Source organism: Piliocolobus tephrosceles, chromosome 1 (assembly GCF_002776525.5).
Source record: "Piliocolobus tephrosceles isolate RC106 chromosome 1, ASM277652v3, whole genome shotgun sequence".
Taxonomy (NCBI): domain Eukaryota; kingdom Metazoa; phylum Chordata; class Mammalia; order Primates; family Cercopithecidae; genus Piliocolobus; species Piliocolobus tephrosceles.
The window spans coordinates 167,137,808-167,154,813 of record NC_045434.1 but is presented as its reverse complement, the minus strand read 5'-3'; the positions used below and the strand labels follow the sequence as shown (position 1 = coordinate 167,154,813).

Here is a 17,006-nt window from a genome sequence, read left to right as displayed (position 1 = left end):
CAGCCCCATCCCAGGATGGTGCCTGGGGAGGGTCAGGGGCTGGGGCTGAGCTTTAAAATGGTTCCAATTCAGGAGGCTGAGGCAGGAGGATGGCGTGAACCTGGGAGGCGGAGCTTGCAGTGAGCCAAGATTGCGCCACTGCACTCCAGCCTGGGCGACAGAGCGAGACTCCGTCTCAAAAAAAAAAAAAAAAAAAAAAAAATGGTTCCAACTTGTCCCTCCCTCAGCCCTCCATGGCCTAGCCCGAGGGGATGGAGATGCTTCCACCTTCCTGGAGCTGCTGGCCTGGCCCTTGAGTGGGGCAGGCTCCTTCCCCGGAACTCACTCACTCTGGATGCCCCCTCCCCTGGCGGAGGTGCCAGGAAGCTTCCTCCCTCACTGTGGGGCATTTCACCATTGAAACAGGTTGAGCTGCGCTTGGTGCTGCCAGCTGCTCCCAACATGCCGACATCTGTGGGCAGAATGGCTTTTATTGAGCTCTTGTTCTGTACCAGGCATTCAGTCCTCACGTCTCCACCAAGGAGGCAGGATTCTTCCCATGGGTAGGGGAGGAGGTGGTAGGGGCGGCAGGGACAAGCATTGTCGGGGGGCTAGTGTGAAAGATGCTGATGGCCCTCATCTCCAGCTCACTGTGGGGAAGCCCCTTGGGGCTCCCTTGATTAGTAGAGGCTCAGCTTTCTGGATGGCATCTAGCCAGAGGCTGGAGATCAACGCGTCCCTGGTGGTCATGGGCTGTGCCTTGGTTTCTTGAGCGACCTTTACTCTGCTCTATGCCAGGCTGTGCTAACAACACCCAAGGGTGGCCTGCAGGGAGCCGTCACCTAGGACTGACTCTGCAGTGTGCAGTGGTGCACGCACCGTCTCAGCCAACCCGCTCCACTACCCAGCAGACTACACATTTGCACCCCTGCTTTACAGGGGAAGCAACCTGGAACCAGAGGAGGCATGCCTGCCAAGCTCACACAGCAGGAATTGAGCCAGAAACCCAGACTGGGCTGCCTCTGAAGCCAAGCCTCTTCTTTCTTTACCCCGCAGGTAACAATGAGGCTGGGAAGGGGAACACAGACCAGGAAGCTCAGTGAGTGATGGTGGAACGATGCCTGCAGGCACGGAACTTTTCCTGTATCACCTAGGCCTGATTCACTGTGGCCTGATGGAGATGTTTCTAAGGGATGGTGGGAGGAGAGGGACAACTGTCCCTCCTTGAGCACCAGCCCCACCCAAGCAAGCAGACATTTATCTTTTGGGTCTGTCCTCTCTGTTGCCTTTTTACAGCCAGCTTTTCTAGACCCGTTTTGCAACTTGGATATTTATTCTGGGTTTTGTAGCATTTTTATTAATACGGTGACTTTTTAAAATAAAAACAAACTTTGTCCTGACTTTTGCATAGACTTGACTGCCTAGGCTGATGCCTTGTTTATACTAGGAACTGGGTAAGTTTGTTGAGTAAGCCAAGTACTTGTATCTTGAGTACAAGTATTGGGTAAGTACTGCTGATGGGAACTTACTCCCTGTGCCTGTCCTAGGGATGAAGTGAGTGTCTTCCTGCAGCTCCCCTGACGACCCTGGCAGTCAAAGTGCCTCCCTCTTGGTGACGGATGCCCTACATCCTAGATGCTCTGTTGTCCTAACCTCCCAATGCCCTTTTCATTCTTTTTTCTCCCCAGCTCCTGGCACAAGGCCTGGCCCAGAGTATTTATGGAATAAGTTACAGTGCCAGATGCTTCTGTAATGAGCCAGTGCGAAGTCCATGGCTATTTTTCATGATTTAAAATTTAGAACAGTCTCACGTCGGGTGCAATGGCTCACACTTGTAATCCCAGTACTTTGGGAGGCTGAGGCAGGAGGATTGCTTGCATGTAGGAGTTCAGGACCCTGGGCAACACAAACGTCGTCTCTACAAAAAAAATTTTAAAATTAGCTAGGGTGGTAGCACATGCCTATAGTCCCAGATACTCAGGAGGCTGATGTGAGAGGCTTGCTTGAGCTGGGAGGCTGAGGGTGCAGTGAGCTGTAATTGCATCACTGCACTGCAGCCTGGGTTACAGAGTGCACTATGATCCCATTCACTGCAGGCCCTCCAGGCCCTCCACTCTAAGGCTGGTGAACATAGCTGTCTTAAGCAAGTTTGTATCTCTACACAGCCCAGGTCATAAGGAATCTCAGGCAAAAATCCCCCCAGATTACATTTTCTGACAATTTAGTGTCATATATGAAAAGCATTCAAGAGTTGACAGATGGCAATGGCTTGAACACCCCAACTGTGTATCTCTGCCCCTTGGAACCTAGGCCTGTTGTGCAAGCCTAGATTCTCTTTCCTTCCCCTCCCCAGGATCAAGTGTCAGCTGGTTAGATATCCACACCTTGACAGCTCTGTGATGTTGGAACAACTTGGTTCTTGCAGAGGGTTGGCAGGTGGTCACCAGGGATCAGGGAGGAAGGGGTGTGGCTTGCAGGAAGAGGAAGATCTGGACTAGCAAATAAGGAAGGGGACCCACGTGAGCAACGCTGGACACTAGGAATGAGACTGAGACCTGTGGGATCTAGCAAGAAGCCCAGCGTGACCAGCGACACGATCTATGCTGGGGACCACTTGGGAGAGCCGAAAGCTTTGGTGGAGATGAATGGAGAACATCAACCTAAGTTCAGCATCCTCCTCTAAACTTTGCAGACGAATCCTTAAAATGGTCAACCTCTCCAGAGGGAAGAACGGCAAAAGGCTCAGAGGACCCACAGTCCCCTTTATTAGTGTAAAGCACTAAGAGGAATCATAACAGCATTTAGCCCCAGGCACAGGCTCGTGTTCCCCCGCCCACTATGGCCGTGTTCTGATACATGAAGAATGGCGGCGAGACTCCAACTCTTACGTTTTTGAAAAATTTATTTTATACTCTTAGAAGCTAAGAACTTTGCCACACATGAACCAAATTTAGAATTAAGGTTCTTCCCTAGTGTATCTACTTCCTTTTGAAATTTTATAAACAAGATTTTATACACAAGAGGTAGCAGAGGAAAATTCCAGTCTGCTTGTTCCAAGCTCAGAAGGTAACTGCACACACCTCAATGTTAGCAGGGAAGGTGGGGCAGGACAGGGTAAGTTTGATGATACGGTGCTCTAGTTCCTAAAACTGATTGTAGTTGCCAGTGACCGTGTGAGGACTCCAGGAGAAGTCGTGGTGAGATGCCCGCTGGGATGCTTGTTTTCTTTCCCAGGATGCCTTCAACGGGCAGAATCGGCCATCCTAAGATCGGCCTCACTAAGGGAGCTTCTTGAGAACACACAGCATTATTGAGTTAATTGTGCAATTCCCGCTCTGTTTGCAGACCATTTTGAAAGGTTTATAAAAACATCTTCATCCAAAAAATTGGCAGTAAAAATGACAACTCTTCCAAGGTAAGCCTGTCATAATTGTCACTGTTGTACTACATTAAAAAAAGTCATCAGCAGGTTCATTGACTGTAGCTGTCAGCAATCAAGTGGTTACCAGCAAAGTGAAAACAATGGTCATTGCAGCAACAATATAAGCAACATGATCTGAAGCGTATAATATACACGGTGGACGATCCTGATGAAGCTTTTCAGTGAGGACTGCAGGTGCTGGGGGTGTGGAAGGCGTTGTTTCCATAGGAAATAAGGGGACTAGAAGTGGCGATTTCACTCCTGATTTTGGGCTCCTGAGAGTGCAGTTGCCAGCGATGACATCCCAGCGTGGATCATCGCCAGCATTTCAAGGTCATGTCCCACACAATCTCTTGGTGAGGATGCGGGTGGAGAGAAGGTGAGAATAGGGTAAGGGAAACAGTAGGACAGGAAGTATTCACGTACTCAAAACCAATGTTAGAACATCACATTTCAAACCACAAGAACACTGGAACTGTCTGAAGTTTGCCACTCGCCTCTGTCCATTTCTCTAAGGGCACAGTTCTGCTCTTAAGTGCTGGCCCTTCCATCTTTTCAGTGTGTTTGACAAAAGGCCATTGCCAGCCTCCAGCAAGTCACAGAATAACAAAGTGAAGTCTGACGGCACAGAAACCCTCAATGCCAGAGAATGAAACGACTGGGCCAGGGCGAGAGCACAACAGTGAGACGCCATCTGCCTGGCCACGTGCCCACACGATGCCACAGCAGCCAGACAGGCACTTCGGGCCTGGCTGCGCCTCTGTGACTTGGCAAATCTAACTGACAGTGAAAACCTGGCACTTCATTGACTGCAGCTGTCAGCAATCAACTGAGGCTCCCTAGTTCTGTGCATGGTGAGATGAAAATAAGGCAGAACCTGTAACTAAAGGCAAAACAGGGCCGAAAATGTGAGCAATTCAAAATACAAAATGTACGAAATATATATGAAATATGTGGGTGTAACCTCCCCCACCATAAAAGGGAGCTGGTATAAATGAGTGAATGGTGCTATACTTTGCAAATACAACTAAATGAATGGTTATTCAATTGCTTTATATTTATTTCTCAGAAAATAAATCTTAAACCTTGACTGTCTTCAGTTACTCAGTCATGTTGAGGAGAAACAAATTCTCAAATTCCTTCTCTGCATTACAATTACTATGAAACTCACAAGCAGTGTGTACCAACTCAAATAGTTAACTTCATATACAACCAATACCAAGGGTTTCAGTAATTATGTTTTAAGCAAAAGCAAATGATTGCAGATCACATGATTTAAGACTACAGTTTATTCAATATGTCTCCAAGCATTAAAAAGATAATTCTGTGAAGTCAAGCGCAGTAAAATTATAACTTAAAGTGCTTTTATTTTGCTGTTTTTAAAATCTGTTTGGGGAATAACTCATAAGTGACTGATGTCAAATAACACACCCTGTACTTCTGCAGAACACAACATTTTCAAAATTGCTCTTTTTAATATCAATTATATCAGAAAAATACCTTCAAGAGCTTAATGTTTCCCAATTTTTGATCCTGATCCTGGTAACCTTTCATCAAGATCCAAGCTTATGCGTAGGGTTCTCATCTAGACCCATCTGAAGTTCTATACAAATAGGGAGACATATTAAATACAAAGGTCTGTGTAAATTGACTTCTTTAACTACTATTTTACAATGAAAAGGAATTTTATTACATCTTTACATCATTTTAAATTGGATATTCCTGTTTAATGTTACTGCAAGATTAAAAATTTGCCCCCACATATCTAAAAGCAGCTTGCTTTTTTTTTTCGTAAAATATAAAAACCAAAGGAATTTCTTTTGTAGCATCGTAGAGAAAGCAACAGCTTTATGCTCACTTTTGTATGTCTGTGTAACAAAAAAGTCTGCCACTGGCTCTATTTCTGAAAATCTCCACAGAAATGTGAATCCACATATAGACCACGCTCCCGGGACAGTTGATCCACATGCCGGAGTTCTCCCACTGTCAAACAGCTCCCAAATCTTCTAGTGGCCTAAAAACGCTTTCCTTGAGAAATACACGATCCGCCCAAGTCACAGCAGCTTTCCCAGTCTAATCTCCAGGCTCTTCCAAAGGGTTCAAGTTTGAGATTCTGATTCCAAGAAGGTGCTGGGCATCTTGTATTGTGTCTTGACTCCTCTCAGGCTGGGCACGTTCCTCTAGGGATCAACATCGTCAAGGTCACTTCTCAACTCACCAATCATCATGGGAGATTCTGAACCCTGCAGAAAAGAAAAGGAAGTTAAAGTTCATATGGTTAGAGAAAAGATTTTCTATGCTGACTTGTGTTCTGCAATTTAAACATGTCTTCATCTGGCAACTTAATGCAATGTTTATCAAAGGGTAATAAAACGTGATAACCATTACATCTAATATTTGACAATTCATGATTATGTAAAACATGTACATTTCTATGATCTCATTTAATCAGTGAAACAACCTAGCGACTTGTCTAAAGTCACAATGCTACTCTGCACTCATGTGAGGATGCAGAGCAGTGGTAAAGCTGGGAGAGGCATCGGTGGCCACTGCGCCCACTTCATGTTGGGCACTGTGTGAGCCTCCCTGCCCTGCACCTGCCAAATATGGGCTCTGGGTCACTCCTGGGTCTGAAGGCTGCCTCTGTCACCATCTGTGTGGCCTTTGGCTTACACACTTGGCGAATCTTTCTGAAGACTCACTGTATGCCGTGGGACTGATCTAGTTGGAGCTGGGGTGGCGAGGAGCCAGGACAGTCTCTCTAAAGTGACAACCTAAGCTCAGTGACAGTTGGGGGTGAGTAGGGAGGCCCTGAGGTGGAAGGAAGAGAGTATATTTGATAAATAAAATTTAAAAAAATGGGCCAGGCATGGTGGCTCATGCCTGTAATCCTAGCTACTTGGGAGGCTGAGGCAAGGAGAATCGCTGGAACCTGGAACCTGGGAGGCAGAGCTAGCAGTGAGCTGAGATCGCGCCACTGCACTCCAGCCTGGGTGACAGTGCAAGACTCCATCTCAAAAACAAAAACAAGCAAACAAACAAAATATCAGAAAATGGGGTGGGGAGGTGCACAGGGGCTAGATCAAGCAGGACTATGTTGAGGATTCTGGCTTTTCTCCTCATATAACAAAGGAAAGTCTTTGAAAGGTTTTAGCGCATGAACTGGAGAGAAGCAGGAGTGGAGGTGAGGGGGTCCTTACAGACATGAGGAGAGAGAGGCTGATGACAGGTGGAAGAGAGCGACGAGCACCCTTTCAACGGGAACTGTCCGCGATGACATGGGGGTGCTGTGTGTGAGATAAGGAACACTAACGGAGGGCCAGCTTTGGTGGGAGCAGGGAGGAGTCGTTGGGCACATCAAGCCTGAGGTTTTTAAGGTATGCCAAGTGGAGAACATCAAGAACAAGAGAGCTGGATGTTCATGTTCAGAAATGCAAGGTGGACACAGGTCGGAGACTCCACGAACCTTTACTGGTGGCCTAGAAGAGGTGGTATTAGGAAGGAGACAGAGAAGGAACAGCCAGAAGGGTTTGAGGAAAACTATCAGAGAGAAGTGTCAGGAAAGCCCTGGAAGAGTGTTTCAAACGGGAAGAGCGCCAGATGCGGCCGGACACTCAGCTAAGATGAGGCCTGAAAGCTGCAGGCCACCTGTCACTGCAACTGCTGAGTGGGAGAAAAGAGGGAGTCAGCAGGGAAGAGGCTGAAGAGCGAGTGAGAGATAAGAAAATGGGGAAAGTTAAGTTTAGAGAATTAGTTGAAGTTTGGCTGCAAAGAAGAGGAAAGAAGGCAGGGGCAACAGGGAGAAGAGAGGCTTTGACAGGGCAGAAGAGAAGCCAGTGTGCTGAGACGCCGCTGGGAAGGGTCTGGCAGGGAGGAGCATTCCGGATACTGAAGAGTTACATACACACTAGAATGCAAAGCTCTGCCAAGGTGGGCGGGGATGAGTGCTAGGGGCTTTAGGTGGACAGAGGCAAATTCCCACTGTCACAGGAGAGGGGACAAGAACAGTGCAGATGCTTGGGAATTAGTGGCCATTGGAGCTTTCCTGTGACAGCTTTTATTTTCTCTGCAAATGAAATAGGTGATGAGGTCATGTGTGGAGTGACCTTGGGCTAAGTCACATCACTGTGCTGGGCCGCAGTTACCTTTCTGTGAAGTCAGGGTGATAGCTGCCTCACATAGGGCTTATCAGGATCGGAAAGATAATGCTTAAAAAAAAATGACACCCACTACATCAGTAACATTCATTTAATGGGGCCTATTCTGTATCAAGTACTGTGAAGGGACCACAGAGGAGGCCGCTGTTAAGGAAGGTTACAGACTACTGGAAAGATGTAATGATTACATTGACACTTAGTTCAGTGTTTGCACACAGTGGGTGTTCAATACATATTTATTTTCTTTTTCCACTATCATGATTGGTATTAAAGCTGTTATTTTTTTTTCTTTTTTTTAAATAAATGTCAAAATTTTCTTGGACTCCCCCGGAAAGCAGGTATACTTCAAGAACATGGCAGCTTTTCTTTCAAGAGTCCATGTTTCCAGGAAGGCTGGTGAGAGCAAACGAGGGACTTTCAGTAAGCTGGCAAGGCAGAATAAAGTGAACGAGCTGGAACAAATCCACCTGTGGCCTGGCTTCATTGGGACTACCTACAGATTGATCAGGGTGGCCAGCCAGACATCTCGAGGCTTTGCATTCACTTCACACTGCAGCACTGCTCAGCCCCGTAAACACACGCTTAGTGCGTGCTAAGCTGAGATCACTAGAGGGCAGTGCTGGTGTCTCTTTGGACTCACATTCCAGAGGAGGCATCTTGTTTTCCTCAACTGTGGAAATTCTTTTTGGAAAGCGTAAGAGCAAGGCTGCCCTTTGCACACAAGGACATGCTGACAGTTATACCTGCTGTAGATGCCTGTCTCCGTTCTCATTGGCAGGACTGCTCTCTGACCCATTGCTGCTTCCTGATTGCTCTTTTTCATTCAACAAAGCTGTGGCATACGCTAATGTGTCCTGCAGAAGATTCAAACACAAGATGACAAAGTTAGGACCCATTCAGTGGCAGCAGCAACCACCAGGGAAGACTACCTTTCATTTGACCTTCCACTGTACTGGAGGCCTAAGAGTGAGGCCTTCATCACAGTCACCAGAACCCCCTCAACCCCTGTCCCTTTTTGGGACCAGACTGCCCAACCTGTATGACTTTCCTTCTAGATATATAATCTGCACATATTTGCATAAGTGTACATCAATCTGTTGTCTTTTCATAGAAATCCAATTGTTTCTTCTGCTTGTTCTCATTTTCAACTCATACTCTCTTCTCAGAGGCTGCAGTTTCTGAGAAACACACTGAGAATCCTCCGTAAGGGATTTAGACCACACAAAAATGAGAGACGACTCTCACCTGAGCTGAAATGGTTCGCTGAAAGGTTTTTCCAGTTGATGTTTCATTAGAGACATTACTCTGTGGTGTCCAATAATGTTCTGACATCTGAGATGAAAGGTCAAAAATAATGCCATCAGAGGTGACAAATAAGCCCCCATGAGTTCACAGTTTCTACCATTAGATATTAAGAGTCTTAAAAGCATCCAAAGTAGACTACAAGTCTACCCAGACCTTCCATCACATAAAGTGATTCAAGACCTCAGTCAAATATTGGTGCTTATAACATCATCATCCCTACCTTTTCCCCTAGGAAGTTAAGACATATGTATTAGGATAAATTTAATGCACACAAGATAGAAACTGTACCAAAGAAATGTTTGAAATCTGAAAACACTTTAAGGTCAGTCTCCATATTCAGTTCCAGAGATTTTTCCTGACAAGATGTGCTATTACTGATTCCTGTGTTACAGCTAGAAAAAGTCAACGTTTAATTACCTTCTTCTGTAGCCACTGCACAGCCCAGCTCCAGTGGTGGGAATTCTCCTTGAAGTACTCCTTAGCTGCAGGACACCTGATGACCGAGGAGATTTTTATTAGCCAAATTCTTTCTTTCCTTGTTCCTAGTGCTTCATTTTGAAATGTAAATACTAATTTCATTAAAATTCAGTTGTCTTTATATTTGTGCTTCTACTTAAATGGGGTTCCTAGAGTAGTCAAATTCATGGAGACAGAAATTACAACTGCTTCCCCCAGGGGCTGCGGGAAGGGTGGAATAGGGAGTTAGTCTTCAATAGGTCCAGAGGTTCAGTTTCAGAAGATGAAAAGAGTTCTGGAGATGGATCGTGGTGATGGTTACATATCAATGTGAATGTACTTAAAGTCACTGAACTATACACTTAAAAATGGTTCAAATAGTAAATTTTGCGTTATGTACATTTCACCACAATTAAAAAAAAAGAGCCTTCATTTTGCAGTCAATCAGCCTGTGTTCAAGTTTTCACTCTACGATTCTAGGCATGTCACTTAAACTACTCATGATATATGACTCACAACTGTACTAACTTCATGAAGTTGTTACCAAGATGAAATAAGATAATATAGGCAAGGTTCTTGAACAGTGCCTAGGTTCACAAGCGCTCAGGAACTATAGGTGACTGATCTGAAAGGCTATTCTGAGGTTAGGGGCCTAGAGCCTGAAGAGCTGGTGGCTGGGTTACATTAATGCGAGACCTTGAGCGAAAGCTCATGAACTCTTGCTCTTAAAGCCTCCATATCTGCCCTGATTCCTGCCTTTCTGACATAAGGCCTGATGGGTGAGCTTTTCCGGGCCACTCTTTCAATACTTCCCCTCATATTTTTTTGACATCATTCAAATAGGTTTCTGCACCTTCCAAGCAAGCAGACCCTGACTGAGTCAGATTCTCCAGGTATCAAAACCAGGCACATGTTTCCCTTCTGCTCATATGTGACTTGTAATTAAAACACCATTTCCTCCCTGCATTTTAATTCAATACTTACTTCTGAGCAAGAGTGACAAGAAATTTGACACACTGGTAGCAGCGACTGCTGTCCACATGATTACTGTGGTGCATCAAAGCTGAAGGAAGAGAAAAGGACATTTTAACAATAAAAGACTAAACTGAAAGTGGCTCCAAGTAACAACAAGCTCTCCTGTTCTAAAACAATTTTAATAAACAGATAAGGAACAACTTAACTAAAAGCATGGTGGTGCCTGGCCCCACAGAATCTCCAAATTCTTATAAGCAGAAACCCTACTTTAAGTATGTTAAAAAGAAAAAAAACGACGACAACAAAAAACATACATGGTGCTGCAAGTTTGATTTTTAGGAACAGGAACAAAACTTTTTATTGCCTAATTATTCACCTAGAGACGTTTCCACACATCGTATTACTGAGAGTAGTTATAACACTTTTAGTTTGATAAATGAAATTTTATGATACTAGGGTCAGTTCAGCAATTATCACCTGCTCTGTGTTTTAGGGATTTAAACATAAATAGGCTGGGCACGGTGGCTCATGCCTGTAATCCCTGCACTTTGGGAGGCAAAGGTGGGTGGATCACTCGAGGTCAGGAGTTTGAGAACAGCCTGAGCAACATGGTGAAAGTCTGTCTCTACAAAAAACAAACAAAAATTAGCCAGGCTAGTGGCGTGTGCCCATAATCCCACCTAACTGGGAGGCTGAGGTGGGAGGATCACTCGAGCTTGGGAGGCAGAGGTTGCAGTGAGCTGAGATCATGCCACTGTACTCTAGCCTGGAAGACAAAGTGAGACCCTGTCTCAAAAAATCAAAATAAAAATACAAATAAATAAATAATACTTGGTCCTGCTCTTGAGGAGTTTATAGTTTTTAAGTTCCAGAGGGCCTGTGTGTGACTCTGACTAGAGTACAGCGTTCCAAAGGGTGGCCTGAAAAGCTGAAGCTACAAAACTTTTTAGCTTAAATCTCCTTTCTACAACAAAAAAACGCCCTAAATCTCTTAATACATAGCAAAATCTAAAAGGATTCAGATTAAGCAGAAATACGGGTAAATGGTGGGAGCTGGCTAAAATTATTCTTAACTAAACTTTTTCTAATAAATAGCTCAGGAAAGCCAATTTAGTCTTCTGAAAAAAAAGCCCTGCCAAAACAACTTAAGAGTAGACTGTGAAAATGTGGTTACGCTTGTACCATAGGTAAAAAGACATTCACATTTCATGAGCCTGACAACATCCTGAGGCTCAGGTTTTGGTTTTTCCCTCCCCAGTGGCTACAGAGTGGAATGAAAGATTTCTTGCATCAGGGAGTGGCCATTAGCTTGTTGAAAAAAATTCACAGCACCCCTGAATCTTACCTGATCTGGTAAAAGAACCCCAAGCTACACCTTCCTGACCAAAAGAGGAGAATGTGTAGGGTGAGAAGATCCCTGGGTTTTAATTTTTCTGACCAGCATGAGGGAGCCCAGTGGCCCTGACCAGACTTCTACTGTATCAGTCACTGCAGAGCCCACCGAGAGTAGCAGGAGGCAGAACTGGCCAGAACAATAGATTATCCACATATTTACTATAGATGTTTGTGCATAAGGCCAGGCATACTTGCCTAGTAATCCATTTTCTGTCTCAAACACAAATTTGACTCGCTCTACTTGTATGGGATCTTCAATAACCTGTGAAGGAAGAAACAAAAATTAGTAAATAAAAGAAGGAACTTGTGTCATAGCCACGGGTGCTTTCTTTATAATTCTATTCAACAGATTAATTTAGTGTTTAACAACAACAACAACAACAACAACAAAACCAATACAGAACAGGCATGGTGGCTCATGCCTGTGATCTCAGCACTTTGCGAGGCCAAGGCAGGAGGATCACTTGAGGCCAGGAGTTCTGAACTAGCCTGGGCAACAAAGCAAGATCTCATCTCTAAAAAACAAAAAAAATTTAAAAAGAAATCAGTTGGGCTCAGTGACATGTGCCTGTAGTCCCAGCTATTCAGGAGGCTAAGGCAAAAGGATCACTTGTGCCCAAGAGTTTGAGGCTACAGTGAGCTATGACTGTGGCTCCACTCCGGGCGCCACTGCACCCCAGCCTGGGCAACAGAGGGAGACTCTGTCTTGAAAAAAAGAAAACAAAAAAACCCCCAATACAAACAAATATTACATCACTGCCACATATCTCAAATATATCTTAAAACTAAGGGAAAAAACTATTAAGTATACTTAAAGATCTATTCATTTCCTATCTATGTGTTGCTATCAACTACATCTATAGTTCTCTGTGGGTTACGAGGACATATACTTTATGTTCCTAAGGATAAGAGGTTTATGCTCTAACTTGCTTACTAAAAATGTGTTGAAGTTTTGCTATCATAGCTGTATTTCTAGTTCTTAGTACTGAACTGTGCATGGTATAAAACTATATGAGTTTGTTGTTGATAGATGAACAATACGCAGTCCTACTGTGTAGTAATCTGCCAAAGTTTGTAAAAGCACTAGGACCAAAAGGAGGTAAAGAACTTGAAAAATAAGCTTTTAACAAATGGCATCTATGATGTCTTTTCTTATTCAAAACTCTTTATTAAATGGCTATTCTGTGCCAAGGCCTCTATGAAGTATCAAGAATCCAAAGGGAACCCAGGCCCTCACTCTCTAAGGAACCTCTGGACCAGACTCTCATTAACTCATAACCAGTCACCAAATCCCATTGATTCTCTTTCCACAATACCTCTTGATCTGTCTGTCCCTTGCCCCACCACAGGCCTTGTTATTTCACACTCAGAATATTCCCAGACTCCTAAATGGTCTTCCAGTTCCCAATCTTGCATCCTTCTTTACTCCATCCTTCAATACAACTGCCAGAGGATTTTTTTTTTCCCCAGCTCTTCACACTTCTGAGACTGGAAAGCATCCTACAATTGATTACATTTCAGTTTCATGGCTCTTAAAAATATTTTTCGTAGTACGTACATACAACCAATAGTGTCTAAGATTTGATCAACTATAAAACCAGAAATGTATCTCTGAGGGTGATTGTGAAGTTTAAACCTAACATCATTTGCGCTAACACGATGCCTTCTCCACCATAAGGCCCTGGCAGGGGTTAACCATCACTATTACTCCCCTTCAGTCCCCTGCACTACAGTTGTCTGTGTACTTGTCTTGCTCCCTCACTCAACTGTGAGCTCCTAGGAGGTAGTTTTATTACTGCTCACCTCTAAATCAAATGCATTAGACACGTGACTGACATGAAGATTTGGTCTCTATAAATGCAGACCAAATGAATGGAGAAACAATTAAAAAAATATAATTTTTAATTTATAAACACTTGTTGACTAATATATTCTTAAATAAAAGTGAATCAGAACAGTTATGACTTACCAGTATTTCATGAAGTAGTTGGAACGTATTCTTTAACTCATGGGGTGGAGCTGTTTCTAGTTGGTTCTGAAATATTTTTTAAAAGCATAAAAATTTCAGTGGAAAGCATATTGAAATGGCAATAAACAATGCTGGATCCACACTCTAGTTCTATCACCATCTGGCTGACCTTGGACAAGTCAATACCCCTTTCTAGGCCTTAGTTTCTCAAATGCTAAATCTGGGAACTGAAATAAAAAACCTCTAAGGTTCTTCCAGCTGCAACACTCTGATACTTTACTATGAAATTAGGAAGGAGAAAAGAGAAGAAAGAGAAGGGGAGATTTCAAGTCACTAAACAGATCCCATTTTATATATGTCCATATCCTAGCTTGTTTTCCAGAAGATGCTGGTAGAGAGCTACAAGAATACAAATGAGAATACTCTTGAGTTAAGGATGCTATAAACAAAGTACACAAAAAGTCAGCTTATAAAATAGAAAAATGTGCCAAGATATACTAAGTGAAGAAGGCAAAATTCATAAAACACATTCCTTCAGCTCTTTTAACAAAATTTTTATGTATAAAAGGTGGGAAAGGACATTGTGGTAAAATACCACACTTCCAAGAGGCCAGGTATGGTACTAAGTGAGCACTTCACATATTATACCACCTCACTGAATCCTCACAACCTGTGAAGTCAGTCACAGAGGAAGGAACTGCCCAAGGTCATATAATTAGTAAACAGCAAAGACAGGAACTTAATCACCTCTGATACAGGTCTGTACAGAAAAGGCTGAGGGAAAAACATACCATAGTAAGAGCCTAAAGACATAATCCACTAATCACCTGCTTCTTGTTAACACTACATGTATCACCACTATAAATACTGGTGCAGAAAAGAAGGCATGCAGAAGTTCTGTGGGCAGAAACTAATATATACATAGTGTAAATCCATACAAAGAGGCCTGGAAGGAAATATCAATGTAACAGTGTTGGTCCCTGGGGTAGAGTGAGCAAGGGTGACTGGTGGTGACCACAGTAGACTTCGGTCTCATTTCTTATTTATTTATTCTTTTCCTGGCCTATATTTTTTCTTTTGGCCTCATTTCTATGCTCAAATTTTTCCCAAAGAGAGTGTAGTAATTAATCTATGTAATTAAAAATTAAAGATTAAAAATGAATAAAAATGAGCCTATAGTAGAATGATTAGGAAAAACAATTTAGGCTATGAGAACAAGCATCCTGCCTTGGAGCAAACAGACGCTCTCCTAGAGTCTCACCTAAAGGCGATCTGGCTATCACTTGTTTAACTGAGGTCTTACCTTAATGAAATGCAGCATCGTGAAGGAAAAATGCTCATTACAGAAACAGCAGTACACTACCATCTCAATGAGTGCCAAGAGCGAGCCTGTCAACTCCCGCAAGGCAAACATTACCTGGTGGGAGGACATAACACAGTCAGCTCTTCTCATGTCACAGTTAACAGTCCATCTGTTGTTGCTGCCTTTAACTGAAATCTACCCAGATTTTAAGATAATTAACACTGCCTGAAAACAGAGTTTCTTAACTGTTAGAAGTCTATAGATAGACTTCAGGGTGTCTAAGCCTGTCTGAAATTTTACACAATTCTGTGCAAATGTGCACTTTTTCAGGAGTCATTTCCATCAGTTTTTCAAAGGCAAAAGCTCCCACAATTAAAATAATCACCAATAGATCCAAAAAATATTAAGCCAAAAAAAAAGATATGTATTAAATAGTACAACACTGTTGATTTAATTAAAAAAACAGAATTATATTGTTCATAGATTCACATATCTGTAAATCAGGTAGGGAAGAAGAACTGGAAGATGGAGTCCACAGCTGGGGGCGGCTCTGCTAGAAGGGGAGGGTCAGACTGAGGATGAGCCACACGAGCGCCACAATGGAGAGCTGAGAGCAGCCCACCCACACTCCTGAGGTTTAACAACACGTGGTTCAGAGCTGTAGTATTCCAGGACCAGGGACACACAAAAGAGATTGGGGACAAAACCCTCTACAATGAATGAAATGATTCTGATGGATGAAGTGCCATTTACCTCCCTCTGGGGCCCTGATGGGTAGCTGGCTGGGCTGGACCTGGAGGTCTGGACCTTGGCTGAATGCAGGACTAAAAATATTCTCTTCCACTAATTATTTCTTTTTGACATATAAGAAAACTTAATTTGAAATAATCATTTCTTCTCTTAACAATACTCTTCATGCCAAACATAACTACTAACAAAAAGCAATTTCCTTCAAATAGGAGAAAAAAAATGGCTTTAGAATAACAAATACATACCTCTAACAGGTAAGGTTTCCCTTCAGACATGAACAACAAGGCTTCCACCTCCTCATGGAGGGGCAGCAGAGGGCTTGAGGGAGCAATGCTAATGGGTGGTCGCTGCTTAAATAGGCCAGGAGCTTTAAGAGACCAAAGAAACAAAACAGAACCTGTCTCACCTGGTGTTACTCCACAAAATACACATCCATAAGGAAATGTGCCTCCTTCAAGACTCGCACAAACACTGAGTACTCACACACACACACTGAGTACTTGCACACACACTGACTACTCGCATAGAGTACTCACACTGAGTACTCGCACACACACTGAGCACTCACACACTGAGTACTCGCACATACACACTGAGTACACACACAGAGTACTCGCACACACACTGAGTACTCACACAGTACACACACAAACACTGAATACACACACACTGAGTACTCGCATACACACACTGAGTACACACACTGAGTACTCGCATACACAGTACACACACACTGAACACACACACACTGAGTACTCGCGCACACACACACTGAGTACACACACACTGAGTACTCGCACACACACTGAGTACTCACATACACAGTACACACACTACTTGCATACACACAGAGTACACACACTGAGTACTCGCATACACACAGTACACAGAGTACTCGCACACACACAGAGTACACACAAGAGTACTCGCATACACACAATACACACAGAGTACTTGTACTCACATATACACTGAGTACTCGCACACACTGAGTACTCACACACAGAGTACTCACAAACACACTAAGTACAAGCACACACACTGAGTACTCACACTGAGTACTCACAAACACTGAGCACTCGCACACACACTGAGTACTCACACACTGAGTACCTGCAAACACACTGAGTACTCACAAACACACTGAATGCTCACACAAGCAGATCCCTCACAGTCTAGGGATACCTAGTGATTCCCACTCAATCATCTTTCAAACAGGTAAAAATATAAATAGTATATGAAATACTGCCGAAAGCTGCCACTGAAGATACAGTGGAGAAGACACTTCCGTTCCTC

The 17,006-nt window shown here is 43.6% G+C and overlaps 1 protein-coding gene across 3 annotated transcripts in view; it reads right to left on the bottom strand.

Annotated features, from left to right (window-relative positions):
- Window positions 1-2,867: 2,867 nt before the first annotated feature.
- The window catches only part of USP24 (ubiquitin specific peptidase 24), a 147,905-nt gene continuing 133,766 nt past the window's right edge, over window positions 2,868-17,006 (bottom strand). Inside the window, exons 60-68 of one of the 3 annotated variants that reach the window (XM_023187800.2) lie at window positions 15,956-16,077; window positions 14,961-15,074; window positions 13,658-13,723; window positions 11,884-11,950; window positions 10,303-10,381; window positions 9,280-9,355; window positions 8,803-8,889; window positions 8,301-8,411; window positions 2,868-5,643 (exon numbers count right to left, since the gene is read on the bottom strand). In XM_023187800.2, the coding sequence (XP_023043568.1) occupies window positions 5,581-5,643; window positions 8,301-8,411; window positions 8,803-8,889; window positions 9,280-9,355; window positions 10,303-10,381; window positions 11,884-11,950; window positions 13,658-13,723; window positions 14,961-15,074; window positions 15,956-16,077 (785 nt within the window). In that variant the 3' untranslated portion in view covers window positions 2,868-5,580. Of the gene's footprint in view, window positions 5,644-8,300; window positions 8,412-8,802; window positions 8,890-9,279; window positions 9,356-10,302; window positions 10,382-11,883; window positions 11,951-13,657; window positions 13,724-14,960; window positions 15,075-15,955; window positions 16,078-17,006 lie in introns of those variants that run through there. The other 2 variants (XM_023187790.2, XM_023187807.2) reach the window with 2 other exon arrangements.